Source organism: Scomber japonicus, chromosome 2 (genome assembly GCF_027409825.1).
Source record: "Scomber japonicus isolate fScoJap1 chromosome 2, fScoJap1.pri, whole genome shotgun sequence".
NCBI lineage: Eukaryota > Metazoa > Chordata > Actinopteri > Scombriformes > Scombridae > Scomber > Scomber japonicus.
The window spans coordinates 29,640,280-29,657,319 of record NC_070579.1 but is presented as its reverse complement, the minus strand read 5'-3'; the positions used below and the strand labels follow the sequence as shown (position 1 = coordinate 29,657,319).

The 17,040-nt window shown below is 40.5% G+C and overlaps 4 protein-coding genes across 5 annotated transcripts in view; 2 read left to right on the top strand and 2 right to left on the bottom strand.

Moving 5' to 3' along the window:
- The window catches only part of gnav1 (guanine nucleotide binding protein (G protein) alpha v1), a 28,487-nt gene extending 25,866 nt beyond the window's left edge, over positions 1–2,621 (top strand). Inside the window, exons 8-9 of the mRNA XM_053330210.1 lie at positions 1,158–1,245; positions 1,648–2,621. Coding sequence (XP_053186185.1) covers positions 1,158–1,245; positions 1,648–1,838 — 279 coding nt within the window. The 3' untranslated portion in view covers positions 1,839–2,621. The remainder of the gene's footprint in view (positions 1–1,157; positions 1,246–1,647) is intronic.
- Positions 1–17,040, top strand: part of slc26a11 (solute carrier family 26 member 11) — a 37,817-nt gene that overhangs the window by 16,605 nt on the left and 4,172 nt on the right. Inside the window, exons 1-9 of one of the 2 annotated variants that reach the window (XM_053330181.1) lie at positions 11,953–12,071; positions 12,665–12,882; positions 13,015–13,249; positions 13,696–13,888; positions 14,289–14,374; positions 15,534–15,750; positions 16,043–16,221; positions 16,394–16,466; positions 16,622–16,733. In XM_053330181.1, the coding sequence (XP_053186156.1) occupies positions 13,043–13,249; positions 13,696–13,888; positions 14,289–14,374; positions 15,534–15,750; positions 16,043–16,221; positions 16,394–16,466; positions 16,622–16,733 (1,067 nt within the window). In that variant the 5' untranslated portion in view covers positions 11,953–12,071; positions 12,665–12,882; positions 13,015–13,042. Of the gene's footprint in view, positions 1–11,952; positions 12,072–12,664; positions 12,883–13,014; positions 13,250–13,695; positions 13,889–14,288; positions 14,375–15,533; positions 15,751–16,042; positions 16,222–16,393; positions 16,467–16,621; positions 16,734–17,040 lie in introns of those variants that run through there. The other variant, XM_053330189.1, reaches the window with a different exon arrangement.
- Positions 3,609–4,612, bottom strand: npb (neuropeptide B). The gene is made up of 2 exons (XM_053330222.1): positions 4,349–4,612; positions 3,609–3,737 (listed from the first exon to the last, which is right to left on the bottom strand). The coding sequence occupies exons 1-2, from the start codon at positions 4,610–4,612 to the stop codon at positions 3,609–3,611; spliced, it is 393 nt and encodes a 130-aa protein (XP_053186197.1).
- On the bottom strand, positions 5,842–11,904 carry sgsh (N-sulfoglucosamine sulfohydrolase (sulfamidase)). Its single transcript, XM_053330199.1, has 9 exons — positions 11,606–11,904; positions 10,717–10,877; positions 10,520–10,625; positions 10,050–10,426; positions 9,887–9,968; positions 9,607–9,810; positions 7,926–8,092; positions 7,590–7,807; positions 5,842–6,178 (listed from the first exon to the last, which is right to left on the bottom strand). The coding sequence occupies exons 1-9, from the start codon at positions 11,682–11,684 to the stop codon at positions 5,995–5,997; spliced, it is 1,578 nt and encodes a 525-aa protein (XP_053186174.1). The 5' UTR covers positions 11,685–11,904; the 3' UTR covers positions 5,842–5,994.

Genomic DNA, 17,040 nt, shown 5'->3' with positions numbered 1-17,040 from the left:
ATTATAAGACAGGAGTGTCAACTGCTGTTCACTCGAGAGCGTTTTCTGCTATTTTTCAATAACCTTTCATTAGGAATACTGTAATATTTCTGATTAAACTGGGATCCCTCAACAAATTAAGGCACATTTGACGTTTTATATATCAAAACAAAATACTCTAGCTTTGTTTAGTTGACATTATTAAAAAAAAACAATCATAGCTGTGTCGTGTTAGGCCATCAAAATGAACACATCTCAAAGATCTTAAAAAGAAAGTTGCAATGTTGCACCAAAGCATCTCTTCTAGTGAAATGTTCCCTTTTTTAACTATAAAGACATTTATTTCAGGCTTCATCAGAGCCAAATGGGCAATTAAATGTCTTTGACTGGTTTATGTGCGGGCCTACACGATAGGGCAGCTAACAGGCTCATTAAACAAAAGTGTTTAATGATACCTTTTTTTTTACGTGGGAGGGAAATTTGTAACCTCCACCTCAATTAACTCTTCACTGTGGCTGGTCAGTGATAATTACACACCTAGTTATTGCTCTGTATCCTCCTCATTCAATAGCTTCTCTATCTCACGCTTCCCTCGTTATTATCAGATCCTTTCTAGTGTGTGTGTATTTTTGTTTTGTTTTCGCCATCAAAAACGGTCTGGAAGAGAGAACTTAGTCGTAGTTTTAATTGGTGGACTACAAAGCCACCAAAGTACCTGTGTAATGTGGCGGCGGTCGTGCAGAAGTTGAGTTTAGAGGCAGCAACAAAAAACAGCAGGAATACAGAGATGTATTAAAGAAGTAACTGTGGTTGTTGAGCGCCTGCTGTGGAGATCACAAGAGTGATTGATTGCACACTGATGTGTAGAGCGAGGTAATTGATCCACCATCATCTCTTCATGCTCGTGTCAACACAACTATTGATTTGTACATTGTGTAGAAATATCTGTAAAGCAGCAATAAATGTGACGATAATTTAAAAAAAATGATTTATTGGTTTCATTGTTTGGTGAGTTATTGCAGCGCTACAGATGGAAGTCATCAAATCAACATTTTCTTTTTTTTTCTCCTCATGATCTTTTGCATTGATTTTCCTTTTTTTCCCACTGGAGAAGGAGACGTTGACTTGTGATGACCTTCTCAAAATTCTCAGCAGATTGTTTTATGTCTTTATTGCAGATTTTATTCATGAACAAGATAGACCTCTTTCAAGACAAGATTCTACACTCTGGGCGACACCTGAGGTTATACCTGCCACAGTTTAAAGGTAGGACTGCTAGACCATGTTCGCCTCGCAAAATATACATCCACAAATTTGGAGTATAATTTCAGACACAACAACCTTAACTTATAAAAAAAAACACACTGCTGGATGGTTAAGTTTTCCTGCAGATACTTAATCAGTTGTTTTTGGATGTGCTCTGCTCAGCATTTTGCTCCCCACATCACAGTGAGCTCAACAGGGGATGTGTCCTCTCTGCTCTCATGCAAATGTCAATATAAATGCTAAAACACTCAGGATTGGGGTCAGCCAGCAGAGCAAGCGTCCATTTCACACTGACCTCAGATATGATGACTAGTCTGAAACACACCCAGGACTACTTTTTCAGTTTCCTGTGTGTGCGTTAAAGACGGAGCCAGATGTTTCACTGTGAAGCCTCTCTTACAGGTGCGGACTGTGACGTGGATTCGGCCGCCCGATTCATCGCCGCCACCTTCGTCTCGCTCAACGCCACGCCCAGCAAACTCATCTACCATCATTTCACCACGGCGACCGACACCTCCAACGTCCAGGTAGTCTTCCAGGTCGTTATGGACACGATAATCAAAGAGAACCTGGAGGCAGTGTCGCTCCTGTAGCCGCCGCAGACTGACACCTCGCTGGACAGTCGGTGCCTGTCGACCTTTGGATGTGACACAACAGACACTTTTTTAAAAAAAGACTAAATAGCCAAAAAGGCATCGAACAGAACATGAAGATCATCTCATCCAAACTCATTCTCTCTTTTCTCTCATATAAGGTGCTGCTTTGGCATTCTGATGCTCCTCTCCACTGTTGCATTTCATCTTCTGTGATGCTTTCTGTCTATAAAAACTGCAACACTTGATTTCATGTAGCTTTGAAAAAAAAACATTGAAGGAGAAGACCTCTCAGCTATTTTTTGTCTTTGGGGTTGTGTCCTAAAGTTTGAAATTCTTGTATTGAGGATGATGGGCATTTATATTTTTGTACTGTACCTTAAAACCCAAATCAGACTATGAACAGTGATACTTCTTTTTTGAAAGCTTGAAATACAATCATGCCATTTTGCCTGTGTGGGAAGGACACAGAGGGAGTGACGATTTACTGTTTGTCCGTTAAGTCCTCTGTGTAGGATTCACTCATGCATACCATTGCATGTTTTCCACTCATCCATCACAGTGTCTCCGCTGTGTACATCCTGTGCGTCACACCCTCCTAATGAGCCGGTGATCACTGTAAAAGCACCCCAGTTTGTGTTTACTCGTCATCCACACTCCATTCATTTTAATCTGCGCCTTTGCTTGTTCACCTGATGCTCACCAGTCATTGATGACGCTGGAAACCTGCAATAATAATTAGAAATGGGAAATATGTATATAAAGAAACTTACAAATGATATCCCTGAAACCTCCGTCTTGTGTGTAATTTCATTTATTTCACCTCTGATGATTATTGTTTAAAATCTGACACACAAACACACACACACACACGCTCATAAACCCTGATTTCTCAACCAAGATGATGCCTCATGTATGTGATTTGTGTGGCATTAACTCTGCTGGGGTCTGACTGCTCTGAAGGCTCGCCTGAACAACTTGCTGTGCTATCACACCAGCAGCTGTCTGACTCCAGTAATAAACACGATGTGGTAATGACTGATACGGTTACTGAAAGTGACTGAAAAGACAAAAACACCCCCAAGTGCCTTATCATGAAGCCGTTTACACTTCATATTCCTATATTTATCCTCCCCCCCACACACTTTCAGTATAATTCTTGATATTTGATACAACTGCTGTTCAACTTGTAGATCATGTTCTGTTACTTTATTGTTTTATACTGTGCATTGTACTGAAGCTACCATACAAAATAAAAGTGAGAGGCTGCCAACTGCATTTTGACTCCATGTTTCAGTTTTCAGGGTAATTTTTCAGTTTCCACCCCCCAGTAGTTAAATATTTTAAGACAAATGTACAGCACACCACAGGCTACCAGTGTTTGTTCATTTTAATAGATAAAATAAATAAAAGTACTTTACAAGAAACTTTCTGGACATTTAATACATGTTGGCAAAGCGGGTACATGTAACAGGTTAAACAATAAAGATGGGAAGTCTTCTGGAAAGAAAATGGTTTCAACTAACATCTCTCACACTTATTTTTTTTTCTTGTTTTTTTCCTTTATACTCCTGCGCAACCAAAGCAAAAAACTGAACAATGATTGTGTTTTTTTTAAATAGGAGAACATTCAGAGTCTGCAACGGTCCTTTGTCGACAATGATCTGGTTTTCCTCTGCGCCCTCAGCTTCATCCAACCTTCGTTCCTTTCTTTTTAATTCTTCATTTCCAGAGCAACGCTCCCGGGTCTCGGTGGGGTCTTACCGGGACTCACGCGGACAGGCAGTCCAGCGAGTCCAGGGTGAGGAAGACGTCCGCCTTGCACTGGAAGGTACCCGTCCCGTCCCGCAGCAGCTCACAGCTCTTCAGGTTTGGAGAGATGTCCTTCACGCAGATGGCCTGCAGGAGGGGGAAAGCAGCGATGAGACTATTTAAAGTTTACAACCGAAAATCCGGAAAAATCAGCATTTAATAATTTTATTCAACTTTTCTACCACTATCGCCCTCCTGTAAACTCACCCTATAGCCTTTTAATTTACGTATCCATAATACTACGAGCCACTTTCTGTGTCGATCGTGATGCAGTAATTAAAATGCTATAGAACATTAGAAAAAACCTTATCATTTCATATCCACCTATATCATTTTTGCCTTTATTGGGTGTTTTTCTGGAGATAATAATGACTAAAAGGTCAGAAGTTTGTTTTATTGCTGGGCTACAACAGCGTCCACTGGTTTGCGCTTTTACGCACGAGTTCAACTTTTGTTCAGTTTTGATCTGAACTGTTCATCGTTATTATGCCACATAAAAAGTGAAGCCTAATTTCGGTCGAACAGTTGTTTACTTGAAATCATTTCACACTTTACATATTTATGAATGGTCATGAATGTGATTTATAGCACTGACTGGAAAGCACATTTTACGCGCCCTGATTTTATGACCGGAGTTAAAAAAAAAACAAATCCCGCTTAAACAGGAATAAAGTTTGCAGTATGTTAAATGTACTTACCATGTTTTTGAGGATGGAGATCTGCCTGTTAGTCTCTGGAATCGCGTTGTTACCTACTGTCTCACCGCTCTCCATCAGCGTTTCTTCGGACTCGGACCTCCGGACATACGGCGACCTCCTGATACCAGACAGCAAACCTGATGCACGACCCACCGAGTAGTAACTGGGCCCGGTCGACTGCTTGTACCAGGCTTCGACTGGATGGCAAGAGATGAGCAGAGACACTGCGATGCACACCACGGCAAACCTGACTGACCTCTCCATGTCTGGAACCGTCTTGTCACTATGTTTACGCAGCGCTTTAGTGATCTGTTGTTGTTCAGCAGTTGACTTTACGTTTTGTTGGATGTTTGCAAAACTTTCTGGGCTTATATAGGCTGGCTGTGCGACGTTATCGTGACCTAGGACGTTCGTCAAATCAAATTTGAGGTGGGCGGATGGTGATCCGTGTTTATGCGAAGAAGAAAAAAGACCAATCCGAATTGATCCGTATAGTTGATGGTCTGGTGGAGCCAGGGGAGGGGTAGTGTGTATGTGTGTGTGTGTGTGTGTGTGTGTGTGTGTGTGTGTGTGTGTGTGTGTGTGTGTGTGTGTGTTATAGGACATGAGGGGGTTGGAGACATATAGAGACGTCAGTCCTCCTCTGACGCTTATGGAGGCAAAAGTGAAATGGATTAACATCAGTGGCCCAGGACAGCCAGTGACGTAAGTGGTCAAAGATGTTCAAATAGATTATAAATCATGGAGGAGGGATTTTTTTCTCCCTAAATTGACAATCTAATTGTCAGAGTCAGATGTCCTGAAAGTTTAAAAGCATCTCATAAACGTAAAAAGGGCAGACTTCATTTCCAGATTAACTCCTGATTGGACACAAGTGAAAAGTGATTTGACACGATGAAGAGATGTGGATTCATGTGTCTGAGAGTCAACCTGCTGCATGCAGCCACACAGCAGAGTCAGTGTGCACGGCATCAAAAGACCCAAGAACTAGTGGAAATGGACAGCTTAGGAGTAAAAAGACAAACAGATCAATAAACATGAGTGAATAATCGACTGATCCAAATTGTTTTAAGTTTCAGTAGCTTTCAACGTGGACCCACTGTGATTCAGTCTCATTTCAAACTGGAGTGCAGAGGAGAAACAGGCCTTTATCAATACAAACCCTTTCCCTGATTGATTTACTGACCTCACCGGTCATGCTTCATCAACTCCACCTCTGTGTAATCAGTAGATCAGTAGAAGAACTACAGTGACGGAGGCTTTTACAACGAGGGATGCAACTACCTTTGTTCAATTAAATAATCACAAAAACAGTTAAATGGGGTGTAACCATGTTGCCTGTCTATGAAACAGGATTATGAGGGGGTCTGGATGATGGGAAATGTACCTTTAATGTATAGAAATAGATTAGAAAGACAACTGATTTAAATGATAAATTATCCAGTCACATTTGAAAGGAGGATACTACACTGAAAACAAGTTATGAATTAAAGGGATTTAAAATGTTTTATTTTTTAGCATTAAAAGCAGCTCTGACATACAAAAATATAGGAACAAACAAACGTCATTTATTCTTTAAGTAAAACATGTGCGTGTATGCATCCATCATGTGAATCAAGATGAGTGAAAGCACCATTAAGAGTCTATCAGAGTCCATTGTAGAGTGGTCTGCAGTGCGGCTCCAGTTTGGCCTCCAGGACATAGTCTGGTCCACACACCCAGGGGTCCCCCGTCTCCCACTGCCACTTCTGCAGACTCTGCCTCAGGCTCTCCAGCACAGCGCTGAGGGACGGGTCTGACGCCAGATTCCTCGTTTCCAGCGGGTCTGACCTGTGTTGGTGAAGTTTTTGTTAATATTTAAACATCATAAACAGACTCAGGGCTGCAGCAAAGGATTCAGAAATACTCAGGTGAAAAGGCAAAGTATTCCCCCTACCCAATAAAAAAGAAAATCTCTACCTTATCAAATTGATTTGGATTTTCTACATTTTATTCACTCAGTTAGTAACTCAAATATTGCTTTATTCAAGTGGATCAACAACTATTATCAATTATTACCACCAGAAAACTCAAACAAAAAAATCTCAGAACAATTTCCTATAATTAACATCAGGTGACAGTTCTTTCCAGGAAACTTTCAAGGAATATCAGGAAACTATGAATCTGCACAGAACACTGAATCATCTGTTTGTTTATTGATATTGTCGGCCTAAAGGAGGTCAAACTTTAACTATTCTCAATTTAAAACTAATATGAGTCTAAACGGTACCCAGCATGTGTAAGAATGCTTAACCTCCTAATTCCTAGAAACCATTGTCTTCAATGAACACTACAACTATGAAGAGTCCAGAGAAAACCAGAGTCAGGCCTTAAAACATGAATTATAAAGAATTCAAGTTAATGTATAATTGAAACTAAGTACCTGCAGCCAGGTATGTTAGTCTGAAAAACATCCCTCAAAAACTCAATCTGATTAATGATAGGGGTTCAGCTCTTCATTATTTTATTCTATGTAGAGGACAGGTCACATGCAGCTCCAGATGTGGTGGATCCAACCAGGAGACTGTCATCAAACACTCTATTGACTCCTAATTTAGTCCAGTGTAGTTCACAGTACACTGTTAATGGGCCATGTTTTTTATATTCAAGCCTATTTTTATTACTACATTTAATTTTATTTATGGGTATAATTTCTGTGAATTATCAAGACAACACAGCACATGAGTTATGTTTTCAGCAGCACTCTTAATTCATACTGTTATCCATTAATATTGTGCTATAAAATGCATAAATATATAAATAACCAACAGATAAACTGTTAGATAAAAGCAGGTTATATCAAATCATATATTAATTTGGGGGACTTACAGTGTCCTTATGGGTACTCAAATTTCAATATAAATATACTAAATATATTCATATACAGTATATATTTGACAGTATTAAAATGTAATTTAGTACCTTTTCTCTCCTTTTTTCTCCTTTTTCTTTTCCTTTATTCATTGACTGATGTCTAAACTATCATCAGCTGCAGGTTTATTTAATGTATATCAGAGGAGTTTGTGTCTTCCACTAATTACACTCGCGTACTGTGATCATTTTGCTGTGAGGGCTTCATCTTCATTTGACAAATACCATTTGAAGTAAATGATATTTGTCTGCGAGTTATCACAATGAACATTTTTCCCTCTTTATCTGAAAACAACACGATGAACACTGAGCAGTAGTTGCCTTCACAGACCTGGTGTCATACAGCTCCCAGCGCTCTCTGTAATAATACTGCTGCAGACTTTTGAACCAGTGCGTCGGCTGACTCAGCCTGGTGCGGTTCAGCAGGTCCTGGAAGGTGGGTGAGACGTACAGGTCCTGGTCGATGGGGAAGGGCATGCGGTAGTGTAGGTTGTGGAGAAGCTGGTACGCCCCCTGGTGGACAGAGCGGATTGGGTAGTACATGGTTACCTGAAAGTAAAATGACAAGAAAGCAGTCAAACACTTGTGTTCAAGTCCTTCATGAAAAGTCTGTTTCTGACAGTCATTGGCAACGACATCCTGTCTGAAAGCAGCGATCCTCACAGACCTCGTGGAGGGACTGGCTGCCGTAGACGGTGTGCCAGCTGCTGGGCTCCTTGACCAGAGCAGGCAGTAAGGAGCGACCGGTGAGGTGGACCAGGTCTACAGGGCTGCCGGGTAGGCTGTAGGACGGGTAGGGAATAGAGAACCAGTCCAGTATGGTTGGAGTGATGTCTGCCGCAAGAAAAAGAGTGGAGTCAAAAAGAGAGAGACAGTCACAGGCTACCTCAGCTGATATAATAAATCACATTTCTATGTAATGTTATTATACATAAACATGTAATTAAAGGAATTTTTAAGTACTGCCATGTACTCATAATAAGCACATTGTTTCATATTGTATAGTGAGGAATATCCCAGTGAAAATCGTGCATCTCCAATTTTGACAATTTTTTAATTTGCCTGATGAACTGAATTATTCTTCACTTTATGATGAATAAACCATTTAAAAACTCATTGGATTATCTGAATCATCCCAAAGCTACAGTAAACACAGGGCTGTGTTTTCTTGCACATCAAAAGTTGACACATATTGGAGATACCTGGTTTCCATAGGACAACATCAAATATTGATATTAATGTGTCACACATTTAACGTTAAAGTGAAAGTTAAGTTAAATACTTCAATACTTTCTATTTAATGTCTATTTAATGTGTTAGAATTATCCTCTGCAGTCTTTCCTATGACAACTGTTTCTACTATATTTTTTGCTGTTACTTTTGTTTTAATGGTTATATTCATATTTTCATTTATCTATTATCCCCTCAGGGATCGTTTCCAGTTAGTCTCATTTTATCAGAGATCTGCTCCTGATGCAGTCTCCCTCTTGTGGCCGACTACACACACACCGACTGAAAAGGTAACTCAATCTTTTTATTAAAGTCATGTCCACATGGAGGCAAAACCTGTGATTATAATATGTGCTTTTTGTTTTTGGAGGGGCGTTTTTAAGTATGTATGCCGTTATTGTAGAAAACAGAGAAACAGAGAACACTGTGTGATCATGATCAACATCTTTTCAGGGACCACTTAATGGGCTATATTTTTAAAGGATAGGTTCCCAAATTTTCAAGACTGTCTTAAAATGATAGTCAGATAACTAAATGATGATTGAAACAGGATTTCCTTCTTTAAGGGCATATCATCCAATCTTTTCCTCCAAGTTTAGAATAATCATGGTTTGATATGAATATCAACCCATAATTATTACATATGTAAATATATATATACATATACATATATATATATGTAAATATATGGATATGCTCATGAGTGTAGATGTAGCTGTGTATGTATGAGTTATATACTGTAGATATATTTGGTTGTTTATTTAAGTGATGGACGATCCCTTGGTTGTTGTGTGTGTTTAGCGGTCAAGCAATTAAAGCAGATTAAATGTATGTAATTTAATTTCTAGAAGGAATGACAAATATGTTGAAAGGTTATTTGTATTGTGTCCTTCTTCTTCCTCACTTCACAAAAAATGTTATATATAGAAAAAAAATTTCTTATTGCCATAATCATTTCTGCTGTTCATACTGACCATTAGAAGATCCACTAATAATGCACCTTGAATGTAAGTGATGAGGAACAAAATCCACAGTCCTTCAGATTCAGCTGTCCAAATGAAGCCTCAAATAAAGTGACCCCTAAGATAACTGTCCTCTTTCTCCCATCCAACACTTACCTAACAGGCTGACAAAGGCCTGGCTGGTGTCTCCCCATCTCTCCCTGTGCTCCGGAGAGGACACCAGCATGGGCTCTGCGATCCCGGAGTGATACAGGTTGGTTCTGCCGTTAGGGAAGGGGATGCCATTATCTGAGCTGTAGATGACCAGCGTGTCATTCTCATATCCAGCGTCCCTGAGCTCCTGAAGAACTAATCCAATACCTATAGAGGACATTTACACCATTATGACATCCCTCCATCCTGTTTGGATGTGTATGTATAAGTATAGTTCACATACCCTGATCTAGCCTGCTAACAGTGGTGTACTGTGCAGCCAAGTCTGCTCGAGCTGTAGGTGTGTCCGGTACAAATGGAGGAACCTGAAATACACGAAATGTGGACAAAAAAATGAAAACGAGACCTCTTTGTACATCTAAATACATACATTTTGAATCACTGACCTTTACTTGTTCTGGTTTGTAATATTCAGGGGTCCAGTCAGGAATTCTGCCCATTCCCATTTCACCATTCCCAAACTTCTCACAGAAAGCTCCATACTGGGGCTGTGAGTGTCCACATCTGTGGGTGTCATGGAAGGCAACATAGAGGAAAAAAGGCCTCTCTTCATCTTTTATACTGTCTCTGTCTCCTTTATTCTCTTCTTTCTTTTGCCTTCGCTCAAAGGCTTCGTCTTTGTGGGTCTTGAAAAATTTGCGGACCAGTAGTTTGATGCGGGTGATGTTCCTCCCCACCTGGAGGACAGAGTTGTTCTCCTCTGTGTAGGCAAAATCAAAAGGGTATACAGATCCAGGACCAACGTGCTTCTTTCCAATTATACCTATGGCAATGAGAGAGAAAAAGATAACATAAAAATCTGAGTTTTTGTGTGTGTTACTGAGCTCAAAAATGAATAGGTCACTTTGTTATTTACCTGTGTGGATGTTAGCCTGGCCAAGGAGCAGCGGCAGACTTTGAACTCCATCAAACGAGTTGAAATGATGGACCCCCTGATGAAGCCCGTACATACCGTTCTGGTGCTGAGAACACAGGACAAACACAACTCATTGATGTTATGAACAAATGACTAGTCAAATTGTGTGTGTCTGTGTGTGTGTGTGTGTGTGTTACCTGCGGCAGGCCAGTGAGAATGGTGGAGCGGCTGGGGGAGCAGCTGCTGACAGAGGTGAAGGCATTGCTGAACACCAGGCTGCGCTGGGCCAGAGAGCGCAGGTTGGGGGTGTGGACCACAGAGTTGTTATACACCTCCGTCTCAAAACCTGCATCATCGGCTGGAAAATGGAACAGACGGGGACTCATTATGATGCGTGTCTGTGTGTGTGTGTGTGTGTGTGTAGGGTTGTGAAGTAAAATGCATGTGGAACCTGGCTACGTGCAGTGATTTGCTCCCATTCAGCCATAAGAGCATTACTGCCCTCAGACACTGATTTTGGGCAATAAGCGATAAGGCCTCACTTAAAGTCATTATAGCTCATCCATAAGGTGTTGGATGGAGTTGAGGCCAGGACTCTGTGCAGGCCAGTCAGTTTCTATCATACCAAATATTCCACTTTTTAAACTGACCATTGTTTATTTATAGCCATAAATAAGACAGGGCCCGTTTCCCAACTGCTGCAGCAAAGTTGGAAGCATTTAGTCCTAAATGATATAGCATTAAAACAGCAGTGATCACATACTTTTCAGAACAGTTTCATCTGTTCACAAATTCAGAGTTGTTGCACGAAACAGTTTCAGGATCCAATACTTCAATCATTGATTCACCATTTATAGATAAACCATAAAGTAATGTCTTAAAATATTAGGATTAACTTTATAATAATGTGAATTATACATATATACACTTTATTAGCCACGTTATTAGGAACTTTACTGTAATGCAGCCTTTTAAAACCAGGAAAAGACAACACTTACTCTTACTGCCATATCACAATATTATAATATCCAAAATATAAGAAAATAAAATCGATATATTGCCCAGCCTCCAGACTGCTTAACTCACCAATTATCAGAAGTACATTTCTGTTCTTCGCCTCCCCAATATAACATGCCAAAGAGAGAATAAACAACTTGATCAGCATGATGATGATGATGATGATGATGATGAGTTCTCTTCACTGTTCCCAAAAAAACAAACGGACTCTTAAAGTTTCAGGACCACGTGCTGTCTGACTTTGAATAATTTACAACAAATTAATCCTCCAAACAACATCATTTCAGTCAGTCAAAGCAGCAGAAATAAAGAGACTTGTAAAGTAGTGGAGCTCATTAACTTCCTGAAACAACATAAGCCCCGCCCACCCGTAGTCACATGACAGAGGTCACATGACGAGAGCCGCTAGAGCGCTATAGAGCAAATTCATTTTAGGAAGTGGGTTCAGAGAACGTTACAGCTGTTCCCCTTTGACAGAAGAGAGAAATCACAGCTGAACCACGGAATAATGCAGAAGAAGAATATATCACACTGAGTAAGATTTCATATTTTATTATATCATGTTCATGTTTGACTTATTGCATTTAATTCTTTTGTTTTTCTGTCTTTTTTCTCTTCTTTACTGTCAATATCTATTCTGTTCAGTTTGTTTCTATCACACAGTTTACTAATTCTTTCAAATTATTTATATTCTTCCTCAACATTTTATTGTCAGATCAGTTTTAGAGGAATATTATGGCCTACATAGTAGAAACACATTTCTATGTCTCTGTGTGTTTTTTGTAATATATTTTTAAAAATAAAATATTAAACACTGTTGAGGAGGCAACAATATTGTGGGTGGGAATATTGCTTTGTCAAATAGTTAGTCTTATGTTTTATTATATCATATTGTGCTGATGACTGTGGAGAAAAATGCCTGTAGTAAATCAATAACAGATCAGACAGGTGTCCAAAGCACTGAGCTGTCATATGATCATCACATGACAGGCCCTCAAAGTTCTTTAGGGTCAGAGGTCACAGGAAAACATATTGAATGTATGTCCTCAGATGACCTTCTTAACCTGCAGTAAGCGGTTATCTGTGTGTCTCAGCAGCTCGACCGACGACATTTTCCATCTCACCCAGATCACAACATGCATCTGAAGATATGGCGCTGTATATTTGTCCAGGAAACACACACAACCCGCTGCATGTGTGCACACAGAGCACACCTTTCTTGTGTTTTCTTGAATGCTCAGCCTGTGGGGAAAGACGTCTCTCTGGAGACAAACCAAAACTAGAGACGTCTTCACAAGAGCTGATGAGTGACATATAAAGCAAAGGAGGACATTTAATCGCTTTGTGTAAGTGTCTATTATCTTGTATTCAGCTCACTCATATGCTCATTTGAATATGTAAAACAGGTTAAAAGAAAGGACACCTTTGTGCACCTGCAGCTATCTCTTCATCCTTTGTGCCATCCTCCACCTCTCCAGGTTCTCCTTTTTCACTTCTAACTTCTATATGATGGACCGGCCTCTGCTGGGAAGAGACTTGGTCCGAGGATGCTGCTCCTTCAGCACCTTGAAGGCCTGGCTGCCCATCCTCTCCTGGCTGCCCAGGTACAAGCTGAAGTGGCTTCAGATGGATGTGCTCGCAGGTCTCACCGTTGGGCTGACAACTGTACCCCAGGCTCTAGCCTACGCTGAAGTAGCAGGTCTTCCTGTGCAGGTGAGTCCTAGCACAGCTGTGTTAAGTCATCAAGTTGTTAAAATCACATTGTCACAGTGAGACGTGAGATATCAAGGATAACATGAACAAGTCTACATTCCCTCCATGTTTTTTGTCACTTTATTGAAATAGTTGAAATCATGAGCCTAATGACGTTGATGATGATGATGATGATGATGATGATTTTTACTGATGCTTTTTTAATTTATCTTAAGAACTATTTTCATAATCAAATCAATTCAACAGTTGCTGGTTCCAGCTTCCTAAATGCAAATATTTAGTCTTATATCATTGTGAAGTGTATATCTTTGGGTTTTGAACTGTTTGTCACACAAGACATCCCACAACCTTTCATAAACTGAAAAGGTCATTGATTAAAAATAGATTGAGTGATGATAAAAACTAATGAGCCCTGTTTATTAAATCTAAAAGTTTTCTCTCCACAGTATGGACTGTACTCTGCCTTCATGGGGGGATTCATCTACACCCTCCTGGGGACCTCTAAGGATGTGACTCTGGGTCCTACAGCCATCATGTCCCTTCTGTGTTTCTCTGTGGTGGGGGGGCAGCCCTGCCGAGCCGTGCTGCTCAGTCTCCTCTGTGGACTCATCCAGGCTGTAATGGCATTACTGAGATTAGGTGAGGGAAGGGCAGTGCTGTCATGTGAAAAGCTTGTGACTCCAGTTGTTTGACACCAGTTTGCGGTTTTCTCAATTTAGTAACACTTGGCGTCATTATCCAAGTGGATGAAGTCTCCCTGTATCAAAAACCTGATACAATATATATTAAATTAATTGTTTAGAAGACAGAAACAGAGTCTAAATACAAAAGTAATAAAGCCTTGACAGAAAAGATGTAAAGAAAGAGATTAGTTTGTGAATGCAGGAGAGTCACTTCCTGCCCCCACTTCTATGACATCCTGTGTTTTTAACTACTTTTAGCTACAGCTTTTATGAAATCTGTCCATCTCAGCTATGCTTTTATTTTAGTTTCGAGACCACGGAGACCTCTCTAAATCATTCATTGCTGTTTTCTGCAGGCTTCCTCTTGGACTTCATCTCTTTCCCTGTAATAAAAGGCTTCACTTGCTCTGCTGCAATAACCATCGGCTTTGGACAAGTCAAGGTGAGAATCAAACACGGGCACATAGTTGTCACATACGCAGGCACCCACAGAAACGGCAACACTCACATCAAAACCACAACTAGTACTAGTTCCTACACGCATTATCTTATGATGTGCAACAAAAACTGCAGTTTCACATTTGCTGTCACCCCATATAAAGGTAGAAAATGAAAAGGAAGCAGGCAGGAGTTTGTGCAAAAGAGGGTGATGTTTATTGACAAAAATATCACTAAAACAGGTAAAAATGAATCAGAACTTGCAATTGATCAATGAGCTGCATTTTACCTTATCAGCACCAAATTATACAGAATATCATTTACTACAAGAAAAGGTTTATCTGTCCTACCTCAACTAGACAGTACCTAGTGACTCATAGCTTAGTGCACCTAATGATCTGTCCCAAGATCACCAAACACTCACAGCGGGACTCAATACCCACAAAAAGTAACACACACTACTCAACTGAAACCCACGTTATGTTATTTGTACAGTTAAGTAATTTCACTTGAAATAAAACAAGCACCAAAAATCTTATTAGTAATGCGTTGTTAGAAATGAGGGTTCATGAGTCTGGAGGTTAAATTTCAGTGGAATTTAACATCAACCAATCTCAGGGTTTCATAGATATATCAGTTTGAGTATATTTCAGTTTATTTTTCAGCTGTATCTTGGTTGCAAAAAACAAACTTGTTGTGCGCCTATCAGTCAATAAATATATATCAGTATGAAATCTAACATCAGTGTGGCTCTACTCCAGTGTACAGTTTACAGAACAGCAAGATTTCATATGAACTTTTTTGATTTATTAAATTTCGGCACTTTATCAAATTTTCGGCACTTTGATTTTAAGTCTAATTTGACCCTGTAGCCCACTGGGAGGAAGAATTGTGTCCATCATTTCCAGTTTTTAAATGGGGCTGGGGAGATTCTGTACGTTCTGTATCATTTATGCAAGTTGTTCTTCTCAGTCTCCCAGACCATTCTGATTTTATCTACTGCTGTTTAATCTGCACACTCCCCTCTGCTGAACTCAACCCTATGCAAACTCATTTTGCCTACCTCTTATTCTACACCCTCTGTCTTCATAATTTGACATTTGACCAGATCTACAACACCTCCTGGTGTCAGCTGGTGGCTAACCTGTTGTTTCTGTGTCTAGAATCTTCTTGGACTCCAGGACATCCCCCACGAGTTCTTCGAGCAGGTTTACTACACCTTCTACAAGATCCCAGAGACCAGGATAGGTGATGTGGTCCTGGGTCTGATTTGTCTCACTCTGCTGGTCATGCTGACGTTGATGAAGATGAATCTGGGCTCTGACGACGCTCCTGCCTACTCCAGAGCCGCCAGGAAACTAGTGTGGGCTGTTGCTACCAGTCAGTATCCGTGTGTGTGTGTGTGTGTGTGTGTGTGTGTGTGTGTGTGTGTGTGTGTGTGTGTGTGTGTGTGTGTGTGTGTGTGTGTGTGTGTGTGTGTTCTGTCACATGCATACACGCCAATGACAGTGTTTCAGTTTTACAAAGCATAAATTTAAAGAAAATACATTTAATAAATAAGTCTTATCACTGTTTCCCAGGATAGTGTTCCAGTACACTCCAGACAGTGTGCTGGCTCTGTGTGTTGGATGCATGTTTAAAACTTCAATGTCATTTCTTCTGTTTCTGTCAGTGCGTAACGCTCTGGTGGTCGTGGCAGCAACATTGATTGCGTTTTCATGGGATGCTTACGGCCAACACGTGTTCACTATCACTGGGAAAACGTCCCAGGGGCTCCCGCCATTCAGGCCCCCGCCCACCTCAGACACTACAGCCAACGGCACCGTCGTCACATTTGGAGAGATTGTAGAGGTGAGGAGCAGAGGGAACAGCCACGTACAGCATGATGGCAGTGAATCCTCTTTTTTTGTTTGTTTGGTTTTGTTTTTTTGATGAATGATTGAGTTGCAACTTTCACTTCCCAAAATCTCCTAGGAAGTGCAACTGACTAGCCAGTTTTTCTCTCTGTGTTCTTTGTGTGCAGGGCTTTGGAGGCGGGCTTGCTGTGATCCCTTTCATGGGTCTATTGGAGAGCATTGCTATCGCGAAAGCTTTTGGTAAGTGCTTAATTAACATGTGTAAAGCACGTCATGTTGCAAAAGCACTTTTCTACACACTTTACCAGCATTAGATAATCAAGGCAGCTATAGCTTGAGTGCTTCATCAGACTGCTGACTGATTTTTGTTTTTTTTACCTCCCGGTTCTCTTCAGCCAGCCAGAACGACTACAGAATCGATGCCAACCAGGAACTGTTAGCAATTGGTGTGACCAACATCCTGGGCTCGTTTGTGTCAGCTTACCCTGTTACTGGCAGCTTTGGGAGGTTTGTGTTTGTATATGTGCATGTTTGAGTATTTAATGAACTTGCTGTTCAGCTGGATCACTGGGTTTTTCCTGGACACTCCCTCCTAGACAAATAGGTGAAGTCTGTTTTATGCTGATGATCTTGTTCTACTGTCTCCTACAGAAAAAGGACTACAGCTGGAGGTAGTAGCAAAGTACTGCCACAACTGGGCACTGTTAGGAAATTTGAAGAAAACTATAATGTCATGATTTTTCAAAACATATGTCAGGACAACAATCAATCAATCAATCAATCTTTATTTGTATAGCGCCAAATCACAACAGAG

Coding starts and splice junctions, on each gene's coding strand:
- npb (XM_053330222.1), bottom strand. CDS start 4,612: ATGGAGAGGTCAGTCAGGTTTGCCGTGGTGTGCATCGCAGTGTCTCTG. Junction 3,738..4,348: donor TCTCCATCCTCAAAAACATG/GTAAGTACATTT, acceptor CCCCTCCTGCAG/GCCATCTGCGTGAAGGACAT.
- sgsh (XM_053330199.1), bottom strand. CDS start 11,684: ATGCTGATCAAGTTGTTTATTCTCTCTTTGGCATGTTATATTGGGGAG. Junction 10,626..10,716: donor TTCTCACTGGCCTGCCGCAG/GTAACACACACA, acceptor CTGTGTTCTCAG/CACCAGAACGGTATGTACGG. Junction 7,808..7,925: donor GCAGCCAGTCCCTCCACGAG/GTCTGTGAGGAT, acceptor TTTTACTTTCAG/GTAACCATGTACTACCCAAT.